The sequence below is a fragment of the Rhinolophus hipposideros genome (genome assembly GCF_964194185.1).
Source record: "Rhinolophus hipposideros genome assembly, chromosome: 24".
NCBI lineage: Eukaryota > Metazoa > Chordata > Mammalia > Chiroptera > Rhinolophidae > Rhinolophus > Rhinolophus hipposideros.
Genome location: NC_138070.1, coordinates 6,786,541 through 6,802,438, shown reverse-complemented (window position 1 = coordinate 6,802,438; position 15,898 = coordinate 6,786,541). Strand labels below are relative to the sequence as shown.

The window sequence follows — 15,898 nt, the reverse complement described above, 5'->3', positions numbered from 1 at the left end:
AGAGTGAAAAAATAGCGGCTGAGGGCCCAGCTGCAGCTGGAACTAAAAAAATTGCTGACTTAGCCAGTTTGCATAGCTGGCTAATTTTTTACCCAGGAGCATAGAAAACCTGGATTTGAATTGATTTAGCATGGAGAATTGCCTAACCAGCCACGATAGAAGTCAAAAGGACAGGGGCAGCTGTTTGGCCCCTTTTCCTTCCTGCTGGCTGGAATAAGAATGTAATGGCAGGAGGCAGAGCAGCCAAGACAGGCCATGAGATGAAACGAAATGAAGAGTACTCTCCACAGAACAACAAAATAGAAAGAGCCGGAGTCCCTGATGTCAATCACACTAGTCCCAGACCAATACAAGGGCTTTCATGTGCAAAAGAAATAAACTCCTACCTTGTTTCCGTCACTGCTTTGGTTTTCCAACACCTGAAGCCAAAACTAATCAAACTTAAGTCAGTTTTCCTACTTAATTGAGTAGGACAAAATGTAAAACTGGGAGGGGCCGATAAAGAAAGGATTAGAGATTAGAGATTTGATCTTGTAGGTTTAGAGGGAGATTTCAGCATTCAAGGTTTCAGAAGGCGCATAGTTCTCAGGGAAAGGCAGTTAAATTCTACCAATAACAGCAGCAATGGCAGCTCATCATTTATTGAGAATTTAAGCTGACTGTGCTAAGCAAGTGCTTTCCATGGATTATCTTATTTCACACTCCTCAAACCCCAGAAGTAGGTAAGTACTATTAATAGCCCTAATTTGATGATGAGGAAAATAAGACTCAGAGAAGTTGAATAATTTGCCCAAGTTGCTGAGTATCTCAGCCACTAAATCATGCTTGAAATTTGATTCAAGAGCCAGAGTATCACCCTTTGGGAAAACCTGCTGCCCAAATGTTCCTCTGTCTCCCCTTATACCCTTTATTCCCCCACCCCTAGCCTAGTCTCCAAAAATGAAATAGAACAAAGAGCTCACCTGCAGCCACCGTCCCTGGAGATGGAATGAGAACTCCACCCATGTCAAAAATCACCGCTCTGTAGGGGCCGCCTCCAGAACGAGTCCATCGCCGGGCTCCCTGGTGCCTGCACTGGTTGTGTTTCAGGAAGGCTGCCCTCCAAGCCCACTGGAGAGGGGACTGGAAAAGCCGCCTTATGCACATGTTGCGGTCAAGGCTGCGTGAGAAGGCACAGGGCAGTTTGCCTCCAATCCAGACCTCCCCCCTAGAGCTCAGGGATGCCAACTGGACATCTCCACTGACCTCCAACGCTTCAAACCACAACCAGAATTAAACTTGGTATCTCTGCCCTCCTTGACTACTCTTTCTGGGGTCCGTATCTCAGTAAAAGGCTCCACCAGTCACCTAACTGCCCAAGCTGGAAAACTGGGATTCGCCCCTGAAGTCCCTGAGTCCCCACCCGGCAACCTCAACTCCAGTTGCTCAGTTCTTCCTCCTGAAAATCTCTACTACCTCCCTCCACTCTCACTGCCATGACCTCACCCACAGATCATGGCAACAGCCTCCTAAACGGCCCCCTCGCCTCTTCTTGAACCTCCTCATTTTTCCTCCACTCCTCAACTGAGTAATCTTTCAACACTGCAAGTCTGAAACCTCCTATGGCTCCCCATTGTAAGGGTGAAATTCAGGGAATCAAGAGCGCAGTTAAACTTAGCTAGTTTCCAACTTCACTCACCGCATAGCTCACTATCTAGCCACCTGTCATTAGACTTAGTTTGTTTGCAGTTTGATCCATCCTGAGACTCATATGTCTTCTCGTTGCTTCTCCCCTCACTGATTGACTGAAGAACTCTGTGCCTTTCCTCAAGGCTACCCAGACCTTGTTAATTAACAACATCCTAACCTGCAAAGAGCAGTTTCTTAATCCTTAGGCACTGGGACACTGGAATCCAATTTACAACTTCTTGCAGTTTTTCCTGGTGATGCAGTCGCAGACCTCGATGGCCAAGGCTGAGTCCAGAGCTAACATCGTCTTCCAACAGACCAGCCCCAGGAAGGATGTCAGCCCTCAGACCTGCCTGACCGACTCCCACTTTCCTATATAAGAAAAAGCTACCCTGAAGTTAGTGCAGCTGCCCACTCTCAGACTCCGGACTCTGCCCCGGCAACACCCTCCCTCCTACACCCCCCGCCCGTTTCTCTCCTTACAACCTGTGGCTGACATCTTTGGACACTGCCCTGGGCACTTTCTCTCTTCCTAACTTTAATATAAAACCTTTCTTCTTTCCCACTTTGTGTGTTTTGTGTGAATGCTTTCACCTTTTGTGAATGACCAGGGGTTAATTCCACACCACGAGACCCATTACTCTTATGATAAACTTCCTGAACCTGACTGAAAAGGACCTTTAAGATCTGCCTGCCCTCTTTTTACACCTTAACCTGGATGATCTACACAAATAAATCTACCTGCACCTTCCTGAAACAATATTCTCCTCCTGCTCCTAGGCCTTTCATATGCTGTTTCCTTGGCCTGGGACGCTACCTTCCACCTGTAACCTGGCTAACTCCAAACTGTCCTGTACGTGGTAGTTTACCTGTCACTTCCTTCCTGAAACCTCTTCTGGCTACCAGAAAAGACAGATGAGGAGTCTCTCCTGTATATTCCTGAGATACCCTGTATTCACCTCCTCCTAGAAACAAGGATGCCACCATCATCCCACCTTCAGACCATCACTGCAATGGCCTCTTGTTCTCCATTGCCTCTTTTCTAAACTTACTTTCAAAAGGTTCAGAAAAAAACATACACAACTCACACACATACGAGGTCTGACAATTAAGTTCACAAACACGTTGCAATGCTATTGCTAATCTTTTTGATATCAGAGGGATTATTCATTATGAATTTGTACCGACTGGACAGTTAACCGAGTTGACTACTTGGAAGTGCTGAAAAGGTTGCATGAAAAAGTGAGACGACCTAAACTTTTCCCTAACAATTCATGGCTCTTGCATCACGACAATGCACCAGCTCACACGGCACTGTCTGTGAGGGAGTTTTTAGCCAGTAAACAAATAACTGTATTGGAACATCCTCCCTACTCACCTGATCTGGCCCCAATGACTTCTTTCTTTACCGGAAGATAAAGGAAATATTGAAAGGAAGACATTTTGATGACATTCAGGACATCAAGGGTAATACGATGACAGCTCTGATGGCCATTCCAGAAAAAGAGTTCCAAAATTGCTTTGAAGGGTGGACTAGGCACTGGCGTCAGTGCATAACTTCCCAAGGGGAGTACTTGGAAGGTGACTGTAGTGATATTCAGCCATGAGGTATGTAGCACTTTTTCTAGGATGAGTTCAGGAACTTACTTGTCAGACCTCATATTTATATAATGTGGTTGCCCGCTCGCGGGCCGTGAAGGAATTCACAAGTCAGGCAGAAATACAGAAATGATACGGGAGAGCCCCCTAACTATAAAACCTTTAAGTCTCCTTTTCCCTAATGTCTTAGCTCCCTAGCCCCTGGTTGGAATCATTTCTCAAATCAGTTTCTTACTCGTAAACAATAGATTGTTTTTAACTTGAATCATAGAAATATCCTACCCCCCCCTTTAATTCCCCTAAATCTTGTGATTTATGCTTGTTGTGATTTATCTTGTTGATTACTGTCATTGTAGCAGAGTGTTCTTTCCGGGCCTAGCTCCTGGGTAAACAATAACTGAATGATGGGTTAAACCAGAAGAAAGACCACAGGCTCCATGAAGCTGAACAAATCATTCATCAGTTATCCTGCGTCAGTGGCTTTCTGTCCTGCTCTTTGGGCCAACACTTTTAACTCTATTAACTAAAATCTATCTCTCCTCCTGTCGGGTCCATTAGGATGCCCCACCAAGACTTCCAGTACATTCCGACCACAGAGGTCAACATGGTCCTCCACGTGGATCCCAAGACCCATTCTCCTCATCTAAGATCAGATAGGGCGAGTCCTGTGACTCCCCAATAGGCAGGGACAACGGCCACATTCAGCAGGAAGCAGATACAGAAGAGATCTCCTGTCCCTCAATGTCCCACAGAGACTTACCGGGATCACATCTCTCAAGGGGGACATAAGGCAGGCTGTTAGAGACAGGAATTGGGTGTCTGAGACACCTGGATACAGCTCGTGACATTCCTGCACGTCCAACATAGTCTACAGGAAATAACCACCCAAAAGTCGTCCCCTCTCCGCCCAAACTTGCGCTTGTTTACCATAACCATTAGCCATGATCAATCCCAGGAATCAACCAAGCAGCCCCACAATTAGAGAGGAGTAGCCCATTCTAGAAGAGACGGCACTAAAGCCTCCAGGTCCTCGCCAGTCAGCGCTGTGGGAGCCACGCTGTCGCTCAGGCCCCCTCCTATCTCTCCCGAGTGCGCTTTCACTTCTAACAAACTGCTCTTTCACCACCGTATTTCTGGGTCTCATTCAATTCTTCGCTCGAGATACCAGGAACCTGGACAGGGTGCCGTCTGCTCCCAGGTAACATCCTCACCACACCAACAATGACGAGGCTCTCAGTAAACGTTTGTGAAGTGACGGGGCGGGAGAAGGACCCAGGTCTACCTGCAGCACCGTGCACTTAACTAACCCACCGCCCTGCCCTAACAGCGATGGAAACACTGCAATCCAGTCTTACTCCCCGTGGGCCCTCAGAGAAGCGCATTTCCCTGAGTCTCAGCGAACCTATCTGTAAAGTGGGGCTGACACAAAGCATCCTGCCTTGAGCTAGAGCTGGCGATCAAATAAGACAGACAGGGACAAGGGCTCTCCGCAGAGCGCGGGTTTCTCCGACCCTTAGGAGAAGTCGCGCGGACGGAGACTTTCCGCCGCCGGCTGAGGCAGGCTGAAAGCGAGGCCTCTCAGGTAGGTTAACTCGGGCCAGGGCGCAAACCTACCGATCGGCCTCGCAGGGCCCGCGACGTCCCTCCTCCCCAACCTGTTCCCGACCCCGTCAGGCAGGTTTAGGCTCAGACTCATTTCCACCCCAGCCAATCAGAGGGCGTGCTGGCCTGCGCATGCGTAACCCCGCGGGTCAGCGACGGCGGCCGGGAGGCGGAAGTGGAAGCTGTTGTGGCGCTGAGGGTTGCGCGACGAGCTGCTGCTGCTGCTGCTGAGGCGGCAGCAGTGGCGCTGAGGTGGTGGCGGCGCTGCTCACACCGGGCCGCTCGGCCTGTCGGCTCGCGTCCCAGCCTCTCCTGAGCCCGCCGGGGCCCGCGCCGGCCAGCGCCTGCCCTATGAGTGTGTCACTGGTTGTTATCCGTCTGGAGCTCGCAGAACACTCGCCCGTCCCCGCCGGCTTCGGCTTCAGCGCCGCGGGTAAGTCCCGCGGCCTCGCCGCCTTCCCTGTTGCTCGCGCCTGGGCCCCGGGGGGAGCGGGTCCTCCTACAGTGCGGGCTCCGGGAAAGGCCGCGGCGAGAGCTGTTTCTTCGGGAAGAAGCAAAGAGGGGGCCGGGTCCCTCCCGTCCCATCCTTCCTGAAGAGGCCTGCCCAGCTGCGGACGCTGGGGCGCCCTTCCCGGCCCCTCCCTCTCGGTGCCTCCCCGCGGGCGCTCGGCTCGTACCTGGCGCGTCGCCTCCGCCCTGCGTTCCTGTCGAGTGTTGTAAGTTGTTTCCCTCTTGGCTTTGTGCAGGCAGGGACTGGATTTCAGCGACGATGAGGGTCCTTGGTTGAATTAAATCGTTCCTCTTTGAAAATACATTCATTCAGGCTCCTTGTGACAATCGTGACGATTTATAACTCACATTGGTACATTTCCTACATCCCAGCACTGTACTTGTGCGTCTTATCTTTCATCAACAACTCTGTTAGCTTACAGGGGTAGATGCCCCTTTTCACATACAAATTGGGAAACTGAAGCCGGGTGATGGAGTGACTTGCCCACGATTATCTGCAAGTGGTGACACGGGGATTCTGATTCAGGGAGCTGGACTTGCCGAGTCTGAGCTGTTCCTTACCAGCCACACAACCTCCTTAGGAGGGAAATGCAGCTGTGACTGTTCCTTGGACCGCAAACAATTACCTGACAGCATTCACTCAAGAAATACTTGTTGAATGCTACTGTCTGTTTAGTTGTGTGCAGGATCAGAATCCCTGCTTTATTGGCCCCAGCAGTTCATTGGGGAAGACAGATGAGTCACAAAATAAAGGTAGAATTAAAAGTGTGGTAAGTGCTGTAAGTACGAAAGAAACAGTATGGAGAACCATTACAAGAGGACGTGTTTCGTTTGCCGAGGGAGACTAGAGCAGGTAGGGATGGTGTCATTGTAAACTTTCCCGAGTATGTGATTTTTAGAGCTGCAAATTAAAGATTGAATACGATTTAATGAGTTATGATGGACACTTTCCAAAGGCTAAAGGTGATCTCTGAGTCCTGAAAGTCAACCAAGTCCTCATTAGCCACATACGCACTTCTACGTGGGTCAGTCATTGATTCATTTGGTCATTCAGTAAATCTTTAAGAAGCTTCCAGTGTGTGCTAGACACTGTGGTGTAAGTGGTGGGCAAAATAGGCCTTATCCCTGCCCTGATAGAAGTTATATTAAGGGTATTTCAGTTGAGTCTCCAAATTCCTTTTCCATTTTTGTGTTTCATTGATTTAAGACAGTGATTGCCCTTTTTCATGATACAATTCATGGCATGAGGTTAACATAGGTGGTTTAAGAAGACTACCCCTAACGGTTTCTGAAAGTTTTACTTATTAATGATGATGACTTGATACCTTCATTTAGGCTCAATACACAGTTGTACTTTAACAGATATTACAAAAAAGCTGGTTCATCTGGGTATAATCACTCTCAAACCTTTAAGCTCTTACTCTCATTGGTTTGCTTTAAAGTGAATCGTTTCACTAGAACAGTCCTGCATTTCTGAATTTATTGCACTGGGTGTTTATTGACTGTCTGCTTGGTACTGCAGGAGCCCCAGAGGTGAGTGAGATGGGCACTGCAGAGGCATCTTAATATCTTCGGGGAAGGAAGCAGAGAGAAAAAGGAAACCTATTGGTGGGTACATCGAGAGTGGAGACAAGCCTGTTTTATTACCAGGTATTAATCATTCATGTGTTCTTTAGCTGGGGAAATGTCTGATGAGGAGATCAAAAAGAAGACACTAGCTTCAGCTGTAGCCTGTTTAGAAGGGAAGTCACCAGGGGAGAAAGCAGCAATCATACATCAGCATCTTGGCCGTCGAGAAATGACAGATATGATCATTGAGACCATGAAGTCCAACCCAGGTATCCTTTCTAAAATCCTACACCCTCTTTTGTAATGTAAGCCCCTGGTTGCCTGTTTTACATGTTACTCAGTGAGCCCGTGATTTTGACCTCTAGCATGCTTCTGTCTTTCACTGACTATGTGCCGCCTTACATGAGATTGTCAAACCATGTTTCAGCTTCTCCAAATATTTCTCCTGAATTAATCCTAACAAGCTGGGTTGAAAACTCTATTCAGTAAGGAGAGCTACTTACCACCTAGGTCAGTGGCAAATCATAAATAAATCCAGATAAGCATGTGTGTCTCTCCCTGCCTGCTCTGCCAGCTCACTCCAACCAGAGGAGTGGATGTGTACCACATCTCCAGCATGGAGGTGCTTAGAACTGGCAGATTTGATTTTTAAACTTAACAGCCTTGAATGTTTGTCCCACTTAGGAGTGCATGATGGAAGACACCTGCTTTTATTGTCTTCCTGACAAATGTAAGAGGCATCCTTGAGTCTCTGAGGCTATTAATGAAACTTTTATGGGGCAAAGAGCACTTTTTGGTTGAGATGCCCCAAACATTGTTCTGTGAATATAGTCCTTTTTCTTTTTTTTTAATTTTATTGGGGAATATTGGGGAATAGTGTGTTTCTCCAGGGCCCATCAGTTCCAAGTCATTGTCCTTCAGTCTAGTTGTGGAGGGCGTAGCTCAGCTCCAAGTCCAGTTGCTGTTTTCAATCTCAGTTGCAGGGAGCACAGCCCACCATCCCATGCAGGAATTGAACTGACAACCTTGTCGTTGAGAGCTCGTGCTCTAACCAACTAAGCCATCCAGCAGCCCCCATGTTAACATAGTTCTTAATGTAACACATTATAATTTCTATGTCAAAATTTATTCTTCTGACTCAAAATTTTAGTCTAATTAGAATCCTTCAGCATATTTCCTATCAGTTTATCATCTGATAATTTTTGATTTGTGAAAGATGAGCTGAAAGCTACCATGGAAGAAGGAAAGTGTTCAGAAGCATCCCCCACTGCACAGAGAAGTAAAGGTCAAAGTGAAGAAAGCATAAACGCTGCTCCTGATTCTCCGTCTAAACAGCTTCCAGATCAGATTTCATTCTTCAGTGGAAATCCATCAGTTGAAATAGTTCATGGCATTATGCATCTATACAAGACAAAGTAAGAAAAACCTTTTTCCTTTTGAGCTGGTCTGTTTTTTGTCTTAGGGCAGAGAAAAACCTCTTGCCCTGAAGGGAGGTGAATATTTTAATCTTCAAAAAGATAGTACTTTTGTATATTGTGTGTTATTCTTAGATGTTGGCATTTGGTTAATCTTGTAGATTGGGTCAGAGCTTCTCCTCATAAGAGAAACGTGTAGATACACTTCCTAGGAAAGTATTCCCTGAGAAGATAGGCATGCAAGATGATTAAAAAGTTGTAAAGAAGGAAGATAGAAAAGAAAAATTATAAATGATCCATATATCCCTGTAGTTTTATATCCCCACCAAATTTTTATGAAAGCTGCTTAAGAAGTCAATTGATGAATTGCAGTTTCACACCTCTTTTTACCCTTTTCTGTGGTCCAAACAAAGCTTGCTGGAGGCCAAAGGAAAGGAAGCATTTGACTAGATAACCTGTAACTTGGGCCATCAGCTCCTGGGCTGCTTGGTAGCTGATCTCTCTAAAGGCTGTTCTTGTCCTAACTTGTTTGCTAAGTTCCCACTGGGAAACAGCGAATACTCAGGTAGCCATTTTGGATCACAGCTGTTGAAGTGAGTTTGCAGCATTTCAAAACCAAATTGCAGTTGTGGGAGGGTTTTATTTCCCCTCTGTGCCAGCTGTTCCAACCCAGCAACACGTTCTGTAATCTTCAGAATCACATCCTCATGGTTCAGAATTCTCTTTCTCATGTTTAGAGCTCTTTTCTCTTTTAGATCCTTTGAGAGAAGGCCATAGAGTTGTGCTTCTAAGTTATGTAATGAGAGATTATTAGTATAAAAAGCTATTGAGAATTAAACACAAATTGCATATTTGCCTAATGCAGATTTATGAGTATAATCATAACAAGCCTTTAACTGAAGATTTAAAATGTCAGTGGTGGGTGTAATACAGAACATTTCGAAGCTTACTTTAACCTCCATTGCAGACATGTTTAAGGGATTCTACAATTACCTGTGTGTATTTGCCGTTAAAATAATAAGCTGTTTAAGTTGATTTGTGAAGTATTACAAGTTTTATTTTTTCCTCTTTTCTTGGACATAAAAGTTGTCTAGATAGTGTTGTCTGAACTAACTACCTCATCTATTCAAGACAGTCTAATTATTGTCTTATTAGTAAGATGACCTCCTTAAAAGAAGATGTGAGGCGCAGTGCCATGCTGTGTATTCTCACAGTCCCTGCTACAATGACCAGTCATGACCTTATGAAGTTTGTCGCCCCATTTAATGAAGTAATTGAACAAATGAAAATCATCAGAGACTCTACTCCAAATCAATATATGGTGCTGATAAAGTTTAGTGCACAGGTAAAAGTTAAGATATTAAAAATCTCTTTGCCACAGAAACTGTGTTTTTGAAACTGTATGATTCTAGCTGTGTGTGATTTTGCAACATTTTGCACTTAAGATTCTTAATAATGAGTATCTTCTAGGGTTATTGTAATTATTGTAATTTTAGAAATACTGTAATTTATTAACAGAAAATTCTAATTCATACCCATACTTTTTAAGGTATGAAATCTAGGGTTGTGTTTGTTTGTTTGTTCATCTAGTAGTAATTATTCCAGTAGAGCAGTAGTTCCCAAACGTTTTTAAGTTGGCACTAAATTATTATTTACCATTATAACACTATGCCTCTGCTGCTTTCATTCTCTTTTTAAAAGATGTTCTTTGGCACATTTTAGAAAATGAGGTGTTTTTTTTTAATTTTGTGACATTTCTTGAAGTATTAAAGATGCTTTAGAGTTCTGATTGGAAATCACTGCAATAGAGAGACAAACGCTGAAAGAATGGTGTTATTTTCAGTTTTTAAAAGTACTTGTGCATTATAACAGATAGTTTTTTTTTTTTTTTTTTTTTTTAAAGATTTTATTGGGGAAGGGGAACAGGACTTCATTGGGGAACAGTGTGTACTTCCAGGACTTTTTTCCAAGTCAAGTTGTTGTCCTTTCAGTCTTAGTTGTGGAGGGCAGCTCAGCTCCAGGTCCAGTTGCCTTGCTAGTTGCAGGGGGCACAGCCCACCATCCCTTGCGGCAGTTGAAATGGCAACTTTGTGGTTGAGAGGACGGACTCCAACCAACTGAGCCATCCGGGAGCTCAGCGGCAGCTCAGCTCAAGGTGCCATGTTCAATCTTAGGTGCAGGGGGCAGAGCCCACCATCCCTTACGGGACTCGAGGAATCATACTGGCAACCTTGCGGTTGAGAGCCCACTGGCCCATGTGGGAATTGAACCGGCAGCCTTCGGGGTTAGGAGCACAGAGCTCCAACCGCCTGAGCCACCAGGCCGGCCCGTATAACAGATAGTTTTTGATATAAGGTATTGCCTTCCACTCCATTTTACTTGTTGCATTGGGAAACATTTTCTGTCTTAATTCCAAAGATGTGAGAAAGATGTTCTTTTGGTTTTACATGGTCCTTCTTACGAGTGCGTATTTCTATACGGATATAAAAGTGAAGTAGGCTTTAGATATTCAGGTTATTGAAAAGTTCCCTTAGCTGTAGGTTTCATTCAATTTGTTTTTTTAATAACCTGTTGTATTTGTCCATTCCTTAGGTTTTGAAATAAGCTACTTCTTTGTGATAAGTGACTTCTTTCTCACCTCATTGATAAACAGCCTTCCTGAATTTACCCCAGATAAATAGTTTCAACTTGCAGATTGACAAAAATGGGTGCCTGGAGGCTCATTTGCCATTGCCTCTGACTGGTCACTGAGGTTTGTGGGTGAAAGGGAGCCCATGACACAAGACCCACTTACCATTTCCTCCTTCTTCATTATGGAAATCCAGAGTTGACAACAGTAGCAGCCATTCTTAGGCCATGGGAAGGAAATTAAGAGTTGGATTTTATGTGTACCTGTTCTGTGTCCCATAGAAAGAGAACCTTAGTATGGAGCTTTGTATATAAGAGGATACACAATTGTTACCTTTAGCCTTTTGAAGCACGCACCATTAAAGGAGACATTTAAAACATGTTTCGACTATCCTGCAGACTTAGATTTCACAAGTCGACATTGAGAACAGAAAAGCACTTAAAACAACTGCTTTCACTAACTGTCAAGAGACCTCCCAAGGTCACTGAAAAGCTTTGCAAACAATGGGCAAGTGGCACCTTACACCTCTTACATTTGTTTGCACATGGGACGTAAGGACAGTGATGGTAACTGATGGTAACGTGCTGCACTTACTGACTGCTTGTTCTGTGCCAGTCACTGTGCTGAGCGTGCGTCACCTCACTTATCCTCACTGTAACCCTGTGGGGTAGGCAAGTACTGTGGTGATCCTTGTTTTACAAATGAGGAAACGGGCTGCAGAGAGAGGCTGGTGATTAGTCCAGGGCTACACAGCTAGAAATAAGTAACTGAGCTGGGATTGAGCCCGCACTTCTACCGCCTGGGGCGTACCCCTCTTCCAGTAGGAGTGGCATGAAAGTGTGGGGGAGGGGAAATAGTCACTGTCTGCAAGAAACTGTGTCATGGAAATATTTTAGTTACAGCTTCTACTTTAAAATTAAGGGTGATCAGCAAGTAACACAGGCAGAGTCACAGCAACATATTGGGGAAAAAATGTTTGAGAATATATTAGACTTGTTAAATAATCTGAAGCCTAATAAACCTAAAAACTTCTCTGGAGCAAGTGCTTTGTAATATGCAGGTAATACTGTGGAAATTTTCTCTTACTGTTAATGGATTTTCTTTGTACTTCTGCGCTGTCCATCTCTGCCTTTTGACCAAACGCAGGTTGCTCAAGTTGACAGATGTTTTCTGAGACTTTCAGACTGCTTGCTGTATGCTCTTCCCCACGGGGCTAGAACCCTTGACCGTGGTATCATGAGTTGTATTTATCGTTGATGCTGGATCTTAGGGTCTGAGGCATATCCTACCAGCGACTTTCTAAGGCCTAAAAACACCCTCTTAGTGTAAGACTTGACATTAAGTTAATATTAGGCTCTAAAGAGAATAATAGACTCAGTAGCCACCCACTGCTGAACGCTTACTAAATGGCAGCCTGACTCCATAGCCTGGCAGCTAACTATATTATTGCTTTCTTTTTCCCAGCAGAGAATTTTGATCAAGAACTAATAGGCCTCCTCTCTATCTCTTACAATTTCTTGAATTTCTTTTGGCCTTAGCTTTATGCTGGAAGTGTGCTTACACACTTACACTGTGACCTTTAGGAAACTTAGTCTTCGTTTAAGGAATTTGTCATTCATCAGGACACAGGAAGGCAGGAGGGGGTTCAATTTTGGAGTTCTTGGGGACAAACAGGACAGCTCACCTCTCAACAGAGTGTGTTGGCTCATTTTCACTTGCATGCTAAGTTCTCAACACTGCAGTCGATGAGCATGACAGTAAAACCTTGATTATAATGGATATTTCTTTTGCTTGAGTTTATCCTGAGAAGAGAACAATAAGAACAAGCACTAGTGAGAAAAAAATAAAAGGCTGGGTTTCTTTTAAATTTTGAGCTCCATACCATGCAAGCATTTTAAGTGAAAGAGTTGTTCCTTGGTTTTTCGCTCTTAGCCTCAGGCTTTTTTGTGCATTTGGTGAGGTGGGATAGGAAGCATGTGTGTTTTGTTCCCTACTCTCGTCCCAGTGCATAGCGCAGAGCCTGCCATATGCTGGGTAGTCAGTAAATACTTAAACAAGTGAAGCTACATTTCCAATACCAAGATGTTAAAAGAGAAATCAGCGTGTTTAAAATGTACATGTATTTGGTCCAAACAACTCCCCCAAGAAAGGAATAATTTATGTGGTATTGAGTAGACTTTATCCACACGCCCAATGTCACAAACCTGGTCCCTTCCTCCGAGGAGGCAGTCGCTTAGTGAGCGTGTACAGAGCTGGAGGTCTGACGAGGCTCTGCCTTTTCTCCCTCCGCTGGAGCAGCTGCAGCAGCTCCTGGTGGTGCTTCAGGCCCTGAAGAGCCGACCTTTGGCCCTCACTTCCAGGCAGTCGCCTCCTTCAGGACATGGATCCGTTTGCTCAGTGTGCCACTTACTCATCCATAAGCATTTCAAGAAAAAGCCATTGCTCATCAAGACTGGGGGCAGCCGTGTTAGATTGCCTCTTTTTAGTGTGAAGGAGAGGTATTATCTAAGCACTAGTTTTTAACGTTTTGAAGTTAAAATGCCTTGTTCCCAATACATAGGTTGTTTGCTGGAAAGAAGCACCTCTCCCCCTCCCCAATATAACTATGTTCAGAACTGGTCATCCTTCTTCAGCTGTAGCTCGTTTGGTCATATTAAGAAAGCGTAACTAATCAAGAATCCATGCTTGAATTACATCATCGGAGTGAAATTAAAAGCTGCTGAAAAGCTTACAAGCTTTGGCTGTAAGATTCAGGACCCTGTGAAGGTAGACAGGATTATTTTTGCGTGGTACAGACTTGAATCTCTTCTTGGAGGTTGGCAGTGTGGCATTTCCTTTTGCAAAATACCCTCCCTCCCCGCAAGCAGCTTGTCTACCTTGGTAGGGCCAAAGCACACAACTTCCTATGCTTGCGCTAGTAGCTACTTGGCAGTGAAATCCAGAAAAGCCTTGGCTTCCCAGCTGCCTCTAAAAATTGCTGAGTTTAAAAACTGAAGTCACCTCTTTATTACTTTCTACTAAGGATAGACTAGAAGGTTTGATTTACTTGTGTCCATGTTCACAGACGCGCATGTGCCTTTGCAGCTTTGCCTAAAGGGGATTATTTCTGATTCCATCTATCTTTGGTTCCAATACTAACGAGACTGTTAATATTTTACAAGCTGGTTCATCTTGATCTTGGCCAAGAGTTTTGCTTTTGGTATTACACACTACGTTGTCTAAACTCTTCTAATGGGATCCTTAGCTATCACATATTATTATTATTTGGTTTATTGAAGAGAAGAAGTTGGCTTTTCGCTCCATACCAGTACCACTGGTGCTTTATTTTTTCTAACATAGATGCTGCCTGTTTGGTTTTTTTAATTATTTCCTAACAATCGTCAGTTAAGATTTGGTTCCAAGCTTTGCAAAAATAAGTGTTTACTTTCAGCTGCAGTGAAAGTGCTGACTAGAGGTACGGCAAGTACTGATATCAAGGGAAATGTCCATTACTGGTTGAATATTAAAATTGAACTAGCTGTCAGCTTATTGCACTTCAGTAGCTTCTGCTCTTTCAAGTAAAACTATCTTGCAGAGTTCGATTAGCCTATGAACCTGCTTCCTGTTTCAAGATGTTACTTTTGGTGGTTGCTTTCTCTCCTAAATATAAATTTTAAAAGCTGATGAAGAGAATAATTGCTGCTATGCATCTTGAATATAAAGCACGTTTTCAGGATCTCTCAATATTTTCTTTTTCCCCATTGGTATACCTAGGCCGATGCAGATAGTTTTTATGTGGCATGCAATGGCCGCCAGTTCAACTCAATAGAAGATGATGTTTGCCAGCTGGTCTATGTGGAAAGGGCTGAAGTACTGAAATCTGAAGATGTAAGTGTGAATAATTCTTGTATTTGATATAAATATATTTGAATAGTATAAAGTTGAATGTTAAGGTATCTGTGGAAATGTCCAGTGTACAGAGAGATTGGTGGTTGCCAGAGGTGTGGGGAAGAGAAGAATGGAGAATAACTGCTAATGAATACGAGGTTTCTTTCTGGGGTAATAGAAATGTTCCAGAATTAGATAGTGGGGATGGTTGCTCAAACTTGTGACTATATTAAAAAACACTGAATTGTATACTTTAAAATGGTGCATTTTATCTTAAGTTTTTTCAGATTGTCCAAAACCATAAAAGAAAAAAAAAAGGATATCTATATTATTGAAATTGAATGTTCATCTATTCTAGATAGATAAAACATCATCTGGAGCCTAAAACAAGTGTTTTTGTTTTAAATTTCAGCCCTTAATTCCCATCTTAATTTTTGATTCTGTTTTGCTAGCAGTTTGTAATTGCTCTGATGTGCCATCCTCCCTGGTAACCTTTCCTACAATATGTGCTCACTTGAATCATTTTATAAAGTAGCAGATTCAGCTGTATTATATTTTTAAGATTTCCTTTCTTTTAAGAGAGACCTAAATCAGCTTGTTGGAAATAAGTTCTGATTAGATTGTTCTGTCATTAGATGAGGTAAAATAAAAACTGATAAGTGATAAAATCAGGCTTCCTCTCTGCCAGGTGCTGTACAAGGCCTCAGTTAGAGATTCTTTTCTCTAAATGAACTCGGCTCCTTGAGAGATTTTCTGTAAATAGCTACGCTTCACGGACCGTAGATTAACGTGATTTTTCTCAGCCTGTCCTTCTGTGTATGCCTCCCCACCTGTGCCTCATTAATTCTTGCTCATCTTACAGCTGGTGGGGCTCAGAAAATTAGTGTCTTGGGGTACCGTTCTTGACCTCCTAAACCATATGTCCTCTGTGTCACACCCTGTTATAGCTTCCTTTTCTTTACTTTTCTTTCATAGCACTTAAGACCATTGGTAATTACACTCTTTTTGAAAACTTGATTTTTGTCTCTCTACTAGATTT

The 15,898-nt window shown here is 43.9% G+C and overlaps 2 protein-coding genes across 10 annotated transcripts in view; one reads left to right on the top strand and one right to left on the bottom strand.

Moving 5' to 3' along the window:
- Positions 1 to 4,980, bottom strand: part of ACAD10 (acyl-CoA dehydrogenase family member 10) — a 45,068-nt gene extending 40,088 nt beyond the window's left edge. For 2 of the 7 annotated variants that reach the window (XR_013992479.1, XM_081036905.1), the window contains exons 1-2: positions 1,679 to 1,786; positions 963 to 1,159 (exon numbers count right to left, since the gene is read on the bottom strand). Coding sequence is in view for 6 of the 7 variants with exons in the window: in XM_081036905.1 (XP_080893031.1) it covers positions 963 to 1,159; positions 1,679 to 1,683 (202 nt within the window). In the remaining variant the exon portion in view is untranslated. Of the gene's footprint in view, positions 1 to 962; positions 1,160 to 1,678; positions 1,787 to 1,846; positions 2,056 to 4,881 lie in introns of those variants that run through there. The other 5 variants (XM_081036906.1, XM_081036910.1, XM_081036907.1 and 2 more) reach the window with 4 other exon arrangements.
- Positions 1 to 15,898, top strand: part of BRAP (BRCA1 associated protein) — a 91,781-nt gene that overhangs the window by 58,955 nt on the left and 16,928 nt on the right. Inside the window, exons 1-5 of one of the 3 annotated variants that reach the window (XM_081036919.1) lie at positions 5,027 to 5,302; positions 7,056 to 7,217; positions 8,165 to 8,363; positions 9,519 to 9,708; positions 14,746 to 14,859. In XM_081036919.1, coding sequence (XP_080893045.1) covers positions 5,221 to 5,302; positions 7,056 to 7,217; positions 8,165 to 8,363; positions 9,519 to 9,708; positions 14,746 to 14,859 — 747 coding nt within the window. In that variant the 5' untranslated portion in view covers positions 5,027 to 5,220. Of the gene's footprint in view, positions 1 to 5,026; positions 5,315 to 7,055; positions 7,218 to 8,164; positions 8,364 to 9,518; positions 9,709 to 14,745; positions 14,860 to 15,898 lie in introns of those variants that run through there. The other 2 variants (XM_081036918.1, XM_081036917.1) reach the window with 2 other exon arrangements.